Raw genomic sequence first — 15,335 nt, forward strand, 5'->3', positions numbered from 1 at the left:
TACACTTCAACTTGGCTGGGATATGGTACCCAGACATTTGGTCAAATGCTAGTCTAGATGTTGCTGTGAAGACATGTTTTAGATGAAACTAACATTTGTATTAGTATACTTTAAGTAAAGCAGATTACCTTATATAACACGGGCAGGCTTCATCTAATCGGTTGAAGGCCTTACGAGAAAGAGACTGGAGTTTCCCAAGAAAGAGGGAATTCTGCTTCCAGGATGCCTTCCTACTCAAGCTGCAACATGAACGCTTTCCTGAGTCTTCAGTCTGCTGGCCTACCCTGCAGATTTTGTACTTGCCAGATACCACAGTCATGTGAGCCACTATCTTGAAATAAATGCCAGTTTATCTATTTATCTACCTATCTCTTTATACGTATATATAAAATCTTCAGTTGGTTCTGTTTCTCTGGAGAACCCTTGGTAATACAATGTGCAGTGTGGAAGTGGAGATACCAAGAAGTAAGTCAGAAATAAGAATTTGGAGCACAGGAAGATGGCTCTCCTGAATATTGGTATAAAATGTAACTTAAACAATGAAGATTATGTAATATAGACTCATGATTCTTAATCTTGTGCAGTGGTTTACATACATAAAAGAAATATACAAAATTTTAGCAAGTTACATATCTCTGAAATTCATTAGTATAGATTTAATTTAGCTTAATATTAAAAAGCAGACCAATGACTGAATCTTGGGGGAAAACTCATATTTACAAAGGAAAGGGGAGAGCTAAAAGAACTGGAGAGTTGGAGATACCAAGGAGTAAAACCTGACCTACAAAAGATTAGTCAACCATCAAATATTGTTGAGTACAAGTTAGAAAAAAAGTCTAAAACTGTCTTGGTGAGGATGTCATCTCAGTAGCCTTAACAAAGCAGTTTGGTAAAATGGTAGGTGGATGCCAGATTGCGGTGGGTTGAAGACTGGAAGGAAAGGAAAGGTATTCATCCAGGTTTCTCTTTCTGGAAGTACATGTTGAGGGGAAGGAGTAAAAAAGAGCAGTCTCTTGAGAGTAGTCATGTAGATCTTTGGATCATGCAGAGTGTGAGTGTATATGTCCATTTAAAGATGACAGACTGTGTGTTTATACATATTTTATTTTAAGGTTAAGTCATCATGGGGAGTTGGCATTTGGAGGTGCAGATGAAGAGTTTAATCTTTAAAGAACAGAGAGACATCTCTAAAAAAATCAGGCAAGCAATAAAGCTGGTAACTGATGCTGATGAATTATAAATGTATGTAAAGAAGAGGGAAATGATGTAAATCAGAGGAGATTCTAGATTCTTTGTGAAGTAAAAGGTAAGATTATCTGCTAAGAATGAAGCATTATCATGGAGTTTGGCTATTAAGGAGATAGCGGAAATTATGCAAAAACAGTCCTGGGTGGATGAGGAAATTATTAGGTCTAAGGTTACCCATAGCCTTTGAGGTTACAGACCACAATTTTGCAAAGGACATGAAATTTGCTTGCTTCCCTTTTATTCTTCAGAAAGGGTAGGGTAAATATTGATGAGAAAATATGGATAAAGTGATATTGGTGTGTTGGAAACTTGATCCCCAGTGGGGCAGTATTGGAAAGTGGGATCTTCAAAAAGTGTTTAAATTATGAGGGTTCCACCCTCATGAGTGGATTAACGCCATTATCTTGGGACTGAGTTTCTTATAAAATGAAGAGTTCTGCCCCTTCTTGTTCTCTCCCCACCCCCCACCCCCACCCACTCTTTGACCTTCTGCCATAAGGTGAGGCAACAAGAAGTCTCTTGCCAGATACTAGTCCCTTGATTTTGAAATTCCCTGCTTCCAAGACCATGAGGCAATAAATTTCTGTTCATTATAAACTTCCCAGTCTTAGGTATTTTGCTATAGCAGCACAAAATGAACTAAAACAGATGCTTTTCATATTCTCTGTTCTATTCCTAATGACTTTGTGATCATGCCTGAATAACTGAATTCTGAACTCTTACTAAGATGTAATAGTTTAACAAAAACAGGGTGATAGAATCAACAATTACTGCATAACAAACTATCTTCAAAGCTCAAGGTCACATAACAATAAGCGTTTATTTCATACAGGCTTATTGGAGAAGTCAGCTGGTCTAGGCTGGCCTCAGCTGGACGGATCTTCTTCAATCTGTAGGCAGCAGAGGCAGCCAGACAATTTTTCTCTTCATCTCTCATCCTCCTCTTCAGACCGGTGTGTGATCTGGGGTTTGTTTGTTTTTCTTGTGACAATAGCAGAGGTACAAGAAGGCAAGTGGAAATAGGCAAAGCCTTTTAAGGCCTAGGCTGGGAATAAGCACACCATCACTTCTACCCCATTCCATTGGCCAAGCAAGTTGAGTGGCCAAGTCTAAGTCAAGGGACTTTGTTTTTCAGTTATCTATTGCTGTATAACAAACCATCTCAAATGCAGTGGCTTAAAACATTACGCTTAAATGTAGTAACTTGAAGCAACCATGATTTGTTTGCTTATGATTTTACAATTTTGACAGAGAATGACAGAGATAGCTTATCTCTGCACTATGTGGTGTCTGCTAGAGTTGTAAGGTATGAGATGGCTTTTTCACTCACAGGTTTGACGTCTTAGAATAGTTGGAATAGTTGAGAGTTGGCAAGGAATAACTCTCCATGTCTTTCCATGTGGTTAGCTTGAGCCTCTGCACACCATCACAGTCTCTAGGCATTTGAATTTCTTACATGGGAGCTGGCTTCTCCTTAAAGGTAAAAATGTTTTATTAATGTCTGGGCTGAGAAATCACAAAATGTTATTTTTGCTGCATTCCATTGCTCAAAGTAGTTACAAACCCAAACCAAATTCAAGGTGAAGGGAAATAGACTCTACTTCTAGCTGGGGACATGCCACGGTCACATTGCAGAAGGGACTGAGGGATACTGTTTCAGTCATTTTCAGAAATCCAATCTACCACAAGTGAAGACAAACACTCCACCCACAAAAAGGTTGTGGATATAGAGAAGGAGCAATGATTTAATCAACTGTGCTGTATAATACAAATGTGTATATTAAAATGATTTTAAATGATTCTAGGGTCAGTCCCTTGCCCTGGTATCACAGTCTGGGGGATTGTCATTTAACCTAATAAACAAAACCACACTGCTGAAGTGCCCACTAAAAGTACTTCAGTTTTCTTTATTTTTGATAAACACCAGAGGCTGTCATAATTAGCATAATGGAATATTGGATACTGGGTTTCTTTGATGAAATTTGTCCTTGTTAATTAATTAATATATTAGAAACAAAGATCCCATGGGGTGAAGGGAACAAATCTTAGAAATATAGTCTCCCTGGGTAAATTAGTTGTTCCCAAAATGAATTAAATATTTAAGAGACACTGTTCAAAGGGAATAAAAATTAAATGAGCTCTGTAGCCTTTAACTTGAGGAATGGTGCCCTAGGCTGGAGCTGTCAGTATTCCTGTGTCCTGCTGTGTCCAGAGGTTTTCTTCTTAGAGATGTTTCGCTGAATCCTGACTCTGAAATATTGTTGCATTTGCCTCAAGCAAAGTTTTTATGAAAGGTAGTTTTGGAGTTAGTAAAACAACAATGACAACAACAAAAACAAATAACAAAACCACGGGAACTTCTTTGAGCTTAGAGAACAGGTTTTATGACTGTTTTTTGCTTGCTTTCTAATAAGTGACTATATATGTACAAAATTTTGTTGAAGATCTGCTATCACTATAACTTGTTGGTATCTTGTAGCTAACTATCCTTTACTTTATACTATAAAGTAAGCTGCCGACGGACATCTACCAAAAGCAACAAAAGTTGTCTATCACAAAATTGGCTTAAGCCAGTTCACAAAAATTCTTTATGGCAAAAGTCAACATTTTTTAAACACTCTCTGCAGATACTCAATAATACCCTCAATTGATCAGGAACAGAGATAAAATAATTGAATTAAGGTGCTAAATCTATTCAGAAAAAAATAAGGCAAAAAAAGATATTAGTACTCTTTCAAAATAATACTAGAGCATTGTCTAACAAGCCTACTGAAGGGGCAAGTAATCCTCTGAGTTAATGCAACTTTTGGAGGTCACTATTTACTATTGATTAGAAAACAGATTACAAGGTTAAATGTCATTATGTAGAAGATTAAGTTTTGAATGATTTTTACCCAATAAAGATGCAACTAGTTTCTGTCTTTTAGAAAAAAAAAATCCCAAAGGCCATAGTTTTCACTGCCCCATAGGACATTAGCTAGTTTTTTACTCAAACTTGCAATCTCATGTGAGCATTATTTTTCCCCCACTGACTATACATTTACCAGCCTTTTCTGTTGTTATTGCAATCAGTTTATCATACTCCTCCTTTCCTCATTAGTGACTTAAATAAATATTTGATGATTAGTTACTATATATATATTTGAAGATTATGCTTTGATAGCTTTTAAGGTACTCCAGTGGCTTACCAAGCGCTACAAAGTGAGAAGGTGTTCACTTTAATATCATCTGGTGCATTCCTGAATGGGATCTCCCTAACCTTTCTCAGGAGATACTCGGTGAGTGGACAATGTCCAGATACATGGAAGACCCATTTAGGAATACAGACCTCAAGAGAGAGTTATCTGTGCTCAGCTTAATTCCACTCACCTCTGTGACATGTCCCAAGTGGGACACATGTGCTTTCAGGTTTGTGGCAATCTTTATAGCTAGGAAAACAACTCCAAATTACTCAGTTCAATTACCTCTCTTGGTGAAGAGTTGGGAAGCATATGATAAAAGCTATATCCAGGCAAACCGCAGGTGTCATAGGGAGGGGAAGCATATTTTAAAGTCAAAAGCCCTATCTATGTCCTACCCAACTCACCCACAACAATATGCTTATTCTTGTAATGCTGTTCTAAAGAGTTCAGGCTTCTGGGTCTATTATCACTCATCCTTTATCAAGTCCAGGTAGTTGAATGCCTGAGGACACCAGGTGCTGTTTCTCAGTTGATAAAAGCTGCTAGACCGTCCATGATTGTTGATTTTATCAGGGTAAAATCAAGTGGGGGAAAATACTGGAGGGGACACTGTCGTCAGAAATCAGTCCTCCCCCTCCCCTCAATCAGAGCTTTAATCAGACAGGAAACTTTTACTATTTCCCACTTTTGAGTTTCCTTAAATGGAGTTCAATGCTTATCACCTGATGGGAGTTTCTTACCAGTATGTGCCAGGGGCCTCCCGAGGAACGATGATCGATGATCCTAACAGCGAAGTGGAGCAAAGAAGGATGTAAAGAGATGATGTTCTTTACCTGAGATCGACATGCAGGACAAAGTGGAGATAGAGAGTAGATAACTCACTGCGCCGCAAGGGATTTTTGGTAATTGGCATTGCTTGGTTCTAAAAGGGCTAAGGAAACCAGTAACAATCAACTGTGTACACAATTCCAAACACGTTAAAGACGGTGGAGTAGGATTACAAGGGGAAAGGCACTTCAAGTGATGCTATCTTGGGTTGGAAAAACAATGCTCCAGGTGAGGCTCGAACTCACAACCTCGGCATCACTCGCACACATACTGCCTTATAAGTACCGCGCGCTAACCGATTGCGCCACTGGAGCACACAGCCCCTACTTCCGGTCACTGGTTACACGGCCTACACATCCGGCGTGTTTGCTTTGGTCGTCACAGCACAAGTTCCTCGGCCGCGCTCCCTGAGTCCCGGGGCTGCTTCTCCCTCAGACGCGTGTGAAGGCGGACTGGGTTCAGCTGCGGACTCCACGGGAGCCACCGGTCCTGAAAGCGCAGAGCATGCTTTGTTTGGGGAAACGAAAGCGAATACTTCTTTCCAAGGGAACCTGGGAAAGGGCAGACGCTCCCACTGCCTCAGGCGTTCCCTGGAGGACCTTCAGTGGCCGCTGTGTGGGCGGGCTAGCGTCACGCTACTGCGCTGGTTCCGGAGCCCTTCCCTTGCCTCTCCCAAGGTCCTTCTCCCAGCGTCGGAGGAAGGCCCGCGGTCTGCGCGTGGAGTGCGGGTGGTGGGAATCCCTGGGAGGAGTACGAAATCCTTCAAGTGGGATTTACCAAAGCCATTCCTTTCCGCTCGCTTCCGTTCCCGCTTAGCAAACGTGTTGGAAACGGGTTGCTACTGAAAAGAAGTGGTGCTGGGCTGCATTTTCTGCCGCTAGTCTGCGAGAAACAGCCCTGGCATGGGCCTCTATTTCTTCCTGGGAGCATCCCTCCCTGGGACCTGGGAGTTGAAACTCTCTAGGCAAAAGCAACTGAAGCAGGCCCGGTACTGGACCTCCACGCTGGGTTAAACAAGGTTTTTCAGAAAGTGTCTTACTAGGCTAAAGACCTTGTGCTTCAGAGTGTTTTAAGGGGAGAGGATGGGGAAAAGGACTGTCTCTAGAAGGTAAATGTGTATTGGAAATGGGGAGTGTGTGTTTACACGGAGTATCGGGCGTCTTTCTTATGGGTGGACATTGTGGATGAAAATGAGAGATTAAGACAGAATTAGCTGGTCTTTTAATCCCAAACTGTTCTAAAAATAAAAACTATATCTTCAAGGTGTACAACATAATGTTTTGATACATGTACACAGTGAAATGATTTCTACAGTCAAGCTAATTAACGTAATACATATCTTCACAGTTACTATTTTGTGTAAGTGGTGAGAGCACATGAAATGTACTCTTCTCAAGTTTCTAATGCACAATGCAGTATTAACTATAGTTATGCTATGCATTACGCCTCTAGACTTATTCATCCTACAGAATTGCAACTTTGTATCCTTTGACCAACATTTCAACCATCTCCACACGTCTCCACCCCTGGTAACCACTGTTCTGCTCTGCTTCTATGTATTTGACTTTTTTATAATCCACATATAAAATCATGCAGTATTTTTCTTTCTGTGTCTGGCTTGTTTCACTTAGCATAATGACATCCAGGTTCATCCATGTTGCAAACAGCAGAATCTTCTTTATTAAGGATGAATAATATCCTATTGTATATATAAACCATATGTGCTTTATCCATTCGTTGGTGGACACACACTTAGGTTGATTCCATGTCTTAGTTATTGTGAATAATGTTTCAATGAACATGGGCATGCAGTTATTGCTTCGAGATCCTGATTTCATTTCCTTTGGGGATGTGAACCCTGAAAATTTGTGACAGGCCTCAGTTAATTTAGAAAGTTAATTTTGCCAAGGTTGAGGACACACCCCCGTGACACAGCCTTAGGAAGTTCTGACTACATGTGCCCAAGGTGGTAGGGGCACAGCTTAGTTTTATACGTTTTAGAGAGACATGAGACATCAATCAGTGTATGTAAGAAGTACATTGGTTCCTACCAGAAAGGCTGGGATGAAGCAGGGAGGGGGCTGCCAGGTCGCAGGTAGGGGAGAGACAAATGGTTGCATTCTTTTGAGTTTATGATAAACCTTTCCAAAGGAGGCAGAGTATGCATCTATCTCAGTGAGCGGAGGGATGACTTTGAATAGAATGGGAGGCGAATTTGCCCTGAGCACTTTCCAGCTTGAATTTTCCTTTTGTGATTTTGGGGGCACAAGATACTTTACTTTCACAGTATATACCCAGAAAAGGTACTGCTGGATCATGTGGTAATTCTATTTGTAATTTTCTGAGGAACAGCCATACTGCTGTTTTCCGTAAAGGCTGTACTAATTTACATTCCCACCCACAATGTAAAAGGGTTCCCTTTTCTCTACATTGCCAACACTTGTTATTTTTTTATATTTTTAAATTGGTGATTCTAACAGGTGTGAGATGATGTCTCATTGTGGGTTTAATTTGCATTTCCGTGATGATTAGAGATGTTGAGCATTTTTTCTATTGGCCATTTTTATGTCATCCTTGGGAAAATATCTGTTCAGGTTCTTTACCTATTTTTTAGTCAGATTTGGTTTTCTTGCTATTGAGCTGTCCAATATGTTTTGGACATACCTTATATGTTTTGGATATTAACTCCTTATCAGATACATCGTTTACAAATATTTTCTGCCAACCAATAGTTGCCTTTCCATTTTGCCCATTGTTTTCTTCTCTGTGCAGATATTTTGTCTGATGCAGTCTCATTTGGTTATTTTCGCTTTTGTTTCCTGAGCTTTTAGCGTCCTGTCCAAGAAATCATTACAAAGGCCAGTGTCAAGGAGGTTTTCCCTTATATTTTCTTCTAGGATTTTCACAATTTCAGGTCTTCTGTTTGTGTCTTTAACCTATTTCGAGTTGAATTTTATGTAAGGTGTAAGATAAGGATGTAATCTTATTATTTTGTATGTGGGTTCCCAATTTTCCCAACACCATTTATTGAAGAGGCTGTCTTTTGCCCAGTGTGTATTTTTGTCGCCCTTGTCAAAAATCAGTTGACTGTAAATGTGTAGATTTATTTCTGGGCTCTCTATTTTGTTCCATCGGTCTATGTGTCTATTTTCATGTCAGTGCCCTGCTGTTTTGATTGTATAGCTTTGTATAGTATATTCTGAAGTCAGGTAGTGTGATGCCTCCAACTTTGTTTTTCTTTCCCAAGATTGCTTTGGATATTTAAGGTCTTTTGTGGTTTTATGCAAATTTCAGAATTTTTTTATTTCTGTGGAAAATGTTGGAATTTTGATATTGTGTTGAATCTGTATATTGCTTTGAGTATTATGGACATTTTAACAATATTAATTATTTTGATCCAGAAATCTTTTCATTTACTTTGTCTTTTTCGGTTTCGTTCATCAACGTTTTATAGTTTTCAGTGTATAAATCTTTTACCTCCTTGGTTAAATTTATTCCTAAGTATTTGAATTTTTGTACCAATTGTAGTAGATATTTTTTAAAATTTCTTTTTAGGTAGATTGTTTATGTAAAGAAACACAACTGACTTTTGTATGTTAATTTTATATCCTACAACTTTGTTTAATTATTAATTTTAATAGATTTTTGGGTGGAATTTTTATCAATTTCTATATATAGACTCATGCCATGTGCAAACAGTTTTACTACTTCTTTTCCAATTTGGATGCCTTTTATTTCTTTTTCTTGTCTAATTGCTTTTGCTAGAACTTCCAGTGCTATGTTGAATAGAAATGGAGATGGTGGTAATCTATGCCTTGCACCAGATCTTAGAGGAAAAGTTTTCAGTTTTTCCCTGTTGATTATGATGTTAGTTGTGGGATATTAATAAATGGCCCTCTTGTGTTGAGGTAATTTTCTTCTGTACCTATTTTGTTGAGAGTTTTTATCTTGAGTGGATGTTGAACTTTGTCAAATGCTTTTTCTGCATCTATGATGATATGGTTTTTATCTTTCACTCTGTTAATGTGATATATTGCATTGATTGATTTGGGTATTTTAAGCCACCCTTGTATCCCAGGGATAAACCCCACCTGATCACAGTGTATAGTCTTTTTGATATGTTGTTGAATTCAGTTTTCTATTATTTTATTGAGGATTTTTGCTTCTATGTTCACCCAGAGATATTGGCCTGTAGTTTAGTTTTCTTGTGGAGGCTTTGTCTGGCTTTGATATCAGAGTGATGCTAGCCTCATAAAATGAGTTTGGAAATATTACCTCTACTTCTATTTTTGGAAGGGTTTAAGAAGGATTGGTATTAATTTTTCTTTAAATGTATGTCACAATTCAGCTGTGAAGCCATCTGGTCTTGGACTTCTTTTTTTTTGGGAGGTGCTATATGGTTTGTATGTAGTTTGTCCCCAAAAAACTCACACTCAAAGTTAATTACCAATGTAATGGTGCTAAGAGGTGGGACTTTTAAAAGGCCTTTGGATCATGGAGGGATTAATGCAATCATGAAGGGTTTGATGCAGTCTCAGTTATCATGAGAGCAGGTTATTATAAAGTGTGGCTGCCTCTTGTGTTTCATCTCTTTGTACACACTCATTTCCCCTTTGTTCTGCTTTCCACCATTAGTTGAAGCAGCACAAGGCCCTCACCAGATGGGATGCTTGATTTTGGACTTCCCAGCCTGCCAAACTGAGCTAAATAAACCTCTTTTTTTTTGGTCTTAAAATAAGTTACTCATCCTCAATTATTCTGTTACAGCAACACAAAACAGACTATGACAGGAGGTTTTAAAATTATTATTACTTCTATCTCCGTATTTGTTATTAAAATGTTTAGGCTTTGTATCCTTGATCCAGTCTTGGTAGGCTATTTATTCTAGGAATTCATCCATTCTCTCTAGGTTATTTAATTTGTTGACATATAATTGTTCATAATAATCCCTTATGATCTTTTCTGTTTCTGAGGCATCTGTTGTAATGCCCTTTTTCATTTTTTATTTTATTTATGAGTTTCTCTTTTTTTCCTTATCTAGCTAAGGGTTTATCCATTTTGTTTATATTAAAAAAAACTCTCGGTTTTGTTTATTATTTTTCTATTGTTTTCTAGTCTCTGATTTATGTCTGTACTGATCTTTATTATTTTCTTTCTTCTGCTAACTTTGGGTTTAGTTTGTTCTTCTTTCTAGTCCCTTGAAATCTAATGTATTTATTTGAGAGCTTTCTTGTTTTGTAATGTGGCATTTGTCACTATAAACTTCCCTCTTAGTATTGCTTTTGCTATATCCGATAAGTTTTGATAAGTTGTATTTTCATTTTTGTTTGTCTGGAGTTTTTTTTTAAATTTTGTTTTGATCTCCTACTGAACCCAGTGGTTGTTCAATATTATGTTATTTAGTTTCTATGTGTTTGTGAATTTTCCTGTTTTCTTGCTGTTAATGATTTCTGGCTTCATTCCATTGTGGTTGAAAAAGGCACTTCATATGATTTCTATCTTTTCAAATTTGTTAAGACTTGTTTTGTGACTTAAAATATGATCTATCCTGGAGAATGTTCCATGTGTGCTTCTGAAATCTTTTTCTGCTCTTGAGTGAAAAGTTCTAAATATGTCTGTAGGTCTATTTGGCCTATAGCGCTTTTCAAGTTAGCTGTTTATTGATTTTTCTTTCCACATGCCACATGTTCTATCCATTATTCAAAGTGGGGTATTGAAATCTATTACTATTGTGTTGCTGTCAATTGGTCAACTTGCTGGTGTCTCATATGTCCCTTAAGCTATGTTGACTCTTTTTCAATTTTTCTTTTTTTCCCTCTGATTGTATCATTTCTAATGACCTGTCTTCAAGTTCACTGATCCTTTTCTTCTGCTAGATCTAGTCTGCTGTTGAACCCTGCTATTGAATTTTTTAGTTCAGTTATTGTATACTTTAGTGCTGTGATTTCTGTTTGTCACTAATTTTTTAATCTCTCTGTTGAAATTATCATTCTTGTCATGAATTTATCTCTTGACCCCAGTGAGCATCTTTTTTTGTTTTTTTGGATTGTCCATCATTTTTTATTGTTTCATAAGAGTTTTTCTTTCTTTCTTTCTTTTTTATTATACTTTAAGTTCTAGGGTACATGTGCACAACGTGCAGTCTTGTTACATATGTATACATGTGCCATGTTGGTCTGCTGCATCTATCGACTTGTTGTTTACATTAGGTATTTCTCCTAATGCTATCCCTTCCCCTCCCCCAACCCTACGACAGGCCCCGGTTTGTGATGTTCTCCACCCTGTGTCCAAGTGTTTTCATTGTTCAATTCCCACCTATAAGTGAAAACATATGGTGTTTGGTTTTCTGTCCTTGTGATAGTTTGCTCAGAATGATGATTTCCAGCTTCATCCGTGTCCTTACAAAGGACATGAACTCATCCTTTTTTTAGGCTGCATAGTATTCCATGGTGTATATGTGACACATTTTCTTAATCCAGTCTGTCATTGATGGACATTTGGATTGGTTCCAAGTCTTTGCTATTGTGAATAGTGCTGCACTAAACATTTGTGTGCATGTGTCTTTATAGTAGCATGATTTATAATCCTTTGGGTATATACTCAGTAATGGGATAGCTGGGTCAAATGGTATTTCTAGTTCTAGATCCTTGAGGAATCGCCACACTGTCTTCCACAATGGCTGAACTAGTTTACAACCCACCAACAGTGTAAAAGTATTCCTATTTCTCCACATCCTCTCCAGCATCTGTTGTTTCCTGACTTTTTAATGATTGCCATTCTAACAGGTATGAAATGGTATCTCATTGTGGTTTTGATTTGCATTGCTCTGATAGCCAGTGATGATGAGCATTTTTTCATGTGTCTGTTGGCTGCATAAATGTCTTCTTTTGAGAAATGTTTGTTCATATCCTTTGCCCACTTTTTGATGGGGTTGTTTGATTTTTTCTTGTAAATTTAAGTTCTTTGTAGATTCTGGATATTAGCCCTTGTCAGATGGGTAGATTGTGAAAATTTTCCCCCATTCTGCAGGTTGCCTGTTCACTCTGATGGTAGTTTCTTTTCCTGTGCAGAAGCTCTTTAGTTTAATTAGATCCTATTTGTCTATTTTGGCTTTTGTTGCCATTGTTTTTGGTGTTTTAGTCATGAAGTCCTTGCCCATGCCTATGTCCTGAATGGTATTGCCTAGGCTTTCTTCTAGGGTTTTTATGGTTTTTGTATAAGGTGTAAGGAAAGGATCCAGTTTCAGCTTTCTATATATGTCTAGCCAGTTTTCCCAGCACCATTTATTTATTAAATAGGGAATCCTTTCCCCATTTCTTGTTTCTCTCAGGTTTGTCAAAGATCAAATGGTTGTAGATGTGTGGTATTATTTCTGAGTGTTCTGTTCTGTTCCATTGGTCTATATCTCTGTTTTGGTACTAGTACCAAGCTGTTTTGGTTACCGTAGCCTTGTAGGATAGGTTGAAGTCAGGTAGCGTGATGCCTCCAGCTTTGTTCTTTTTGTTTAGGATTGTCTTGGCAATGCAGGCTCTTTTTTGGTTCTGTATGAACTTTAAAGTAGTTTTTTCCAATTCTGTGAAGAAAGTCGTTGGTAGCTTGATGGGGATGGCATTGAATCTATAAGTTACCTTGGGCAGTATGGCCATTTTCACGATATTGATTCTTCCTATCCATGAACATGGAATGTTCTTCCATTTGTTTGTGTCCTCTTTTATTTTGTTGAGCAGTAGTTTGTAGTTCTCCTTGAAGAGGTCCTTCACATCCCTTGTAAGTTGGATTCCTAGGTATTTTATTCTCTTTGAAGCAATTGTGAATGGGAGTTCAGTCATAATTTGGCTGTTTGTCTGTTATTGGTGTATAGGAATGCTTGTGATTTTTGCACATCGATTATGTATCCTGAGACTTTGCTGAAGTTGCTTATCAGCTTAAGGAGATTTTGGGCTGAGACAATGGGGTTTTATAAATATGTAATAATGTCATCTGCAAATAGAGACAATTTGACTTCCTCTTTTCCTATTTGAATACCCTTTATTTCTTTCTCTTGCCTGATTGCCTTGGCCAAAACTTTCAACATTATGTTGAATAGGAGAGGGGGTTTTGCCTATGGGGCTTTTTTCATGAGAGATGGGTCTCCTGACTACAGCACACCAATGGGCCCTTACTCTTTATCCAATTTGCCAGTCTGTGTCTTTTGTCTTTTAATTGGGGCATTTAGCCCATTTACATTTAAGGTTAATATTGTTATGTGTTAATTTGATTCTGTTATTATGATATCAGCTGGTTATTTTGCCCATTAATTGATGCAGTTTCTTTAAAATGCTGATGGTCCTTACAATTTGGCACGTTTTTGTGGTGGCTAGTACTGGTTGTTTCTTTCCATGTTTAGTGCTTCCTTCAGGAGCTCTTGTAAGGCAGGCCTGGTGGTGAAAAAGTCTCTCAGCATTTGCTTGTCTGTAAAGGATTTCATTTCTCCTTCACTTATGAAGCTTAGTTTGGCTGGATATGAAATTCTGGGTTGGAAATTCTTTCCTTTAAGAATGTTGAATATTGGCCCCCACTCTTTTCTGGTTTGTAGAGTTTCAGCTGATAGATCTGCTGTTAGTCTGATGGGCTTCCCTTTGTAGGTTACCCGACCTTTCTCTCTGGCTGCCCTTAATATTTTTTCCCACATTTCAACCTTGGTGAATCTGCCAATTTTGTGCCTTAGGGTTGCTCTTCTCGAGGAGTATCTTTGTGGCATCCTCTGTATTTCCTGAATTTGAATGTTGGCCTGCCTTGCTAGGTTGGGGAAGTTCTCCTGGATAATATCCTGCAGAGTGTTTTCCAACTTGATTCCATTCTCCCCGTCACTTTCAGATACACCAATCAGACGTAGATTTGGTCGTTTCACATAGTCCCATATTTCTTGGAGGTTTTGTTCATTTCTTTTTACTCTTTTTTCTCTGAATTTCTCTTCTTGCTTCATTTCATTCATTTGATCTTCAGTCACTGACACCCTTTCTTCCATTTGATCGAATTGGCTACTGAAGCTTGTGCATGCATCATGTAGTTCTCATGCCATGGTTTTCAGCTACCTCAGGTCATTTAGGGTCTTCTCTATGCTATTTATTCTAGTTAGCCATTTGTTTAATCTTTTTTCAAGGTTTTTAGCTTCTTTGCGATGGGTTCGAACATCCTCCTTTAGCTTGGAGAAGTTTGGAAGTCTGTCCATTCTCAGATCTCAAACTCTGTGCTGGGAGAACCACTGCTCTCTTCAAAGCCGTCAGACAGGGATATTTAAGTCTGCAGAAGTTTCTGCAGCCTTTTGTTCAGCTATGCCCTGTCCCCAGAGGTGGAGTCTACAGAGGCAGGCAGGCCTCCTTGAGCTGTGGTGGGCTCCACCCAGTTCAAGCCTCCTGGCTGTGCTGTTTACCTAGTCAAGCCTCAACAATGGCAGATGCCCCTCCCCTAGCCTCGCTGCTACCTTGCCATTGGATCTCAGACTGCTGTGGTAGCAGTGAGCAAGGCTCTGTGGGCATGGGAGCCACTGAGCCAGGCGCAGGATATAATCTCCTGGTGTGCTATTTGCTAAGGCCATTGGAAAAGCGCAGTATTAGGGCGGGAGTGTCCTGATTTTCCAGCTACCATCTGTCACGGCTTCCCTTGGCTAGGAAAGGGAATTCCCTGACCTATTGCGCTTCCCCAGGTGAGGTGATGCCTAGCCCTGCTTCAACTCACACTCCATGGGCTGCACCCACTGTCCAACAAGGCCTGGTGAGATGAACCTGGTACCTCAGGTGGAAATGCAGAAATCACCTATCTTCTGCGTCACTCCCACTGGGAGCTGTAGACTGGAACTGTTCCTATTTGGCCATCTTGAAGCAAAGATTTTTTTTTTTTTTTTTTTTGAAACAGAGTCTTGCTCTGTTGCCCAGGCTGGAGCACAGCAGTGTGATCTCAGCTCACTGCAAGCTCCACCTTCTGGGTTCAAGCAATTCTCGTGCCTCAGCCTCCCAGGTAACTGGGAGTGCAGGTGTGTGCCACAACACCTAGCTAATTTTTTTTGTATTTTTGGTAGAGACGGGGGTTTTACAACAT

At 39.0% G+C, this 15,335-nt stretch overlaps 1 protein-coding gene and 1 non-coding gene across 2 annotated transcripts; one reads left to right on the forward strand and one right to left on the reverse strand.

Annotated features, from left to right (window-relative positions):
- The first annotated feature begins 5,200 nt into the window (after positions 1-5,200).
- Positions 5,201-6,526, forward strand: LOC113219609. The gene is made up of 2 exons (XM_026446587.1): positions 5,201-5,241; positions 5,572-6,526. Exons 1-2 carry the CDS (start codon positions 5,201-5,203, stop codon positions 6,101-6,103), a joined length of 573 nt encoding a protein of 190 aa, XP_026302372.1. The 3' UTR covers positions 6,104-6,526.
- Positions 5,479-5,572, reverse strand: TRNAI-UAU. The gene is made up of 2 exons: positions 5,535-5,572; positions 5,479-5,514 (listed from the first exon to the last, which is right to left on the reverse strand). It is a non-coding gene; the product is annotated as a tRNA-Ile (tRNA).
- Positions 6,527-15,335: the final 8,809 nt, after the last annotated feature.

This window comes from Piliocolobus tephrosceles, chromosome 5 (genome assembly GCF_002776525.5).
Source record: "Piliocolobus tephrosceles isolate RC106 chromosome 5, ASM277652v3, whole genome shotgun sequence".
NCBI lineage: Eukaryota > Metazoa > Chordata > Mammalia > Primates > Cercopithecidae > Piliocolobus > Piliocolobus tephrosceles.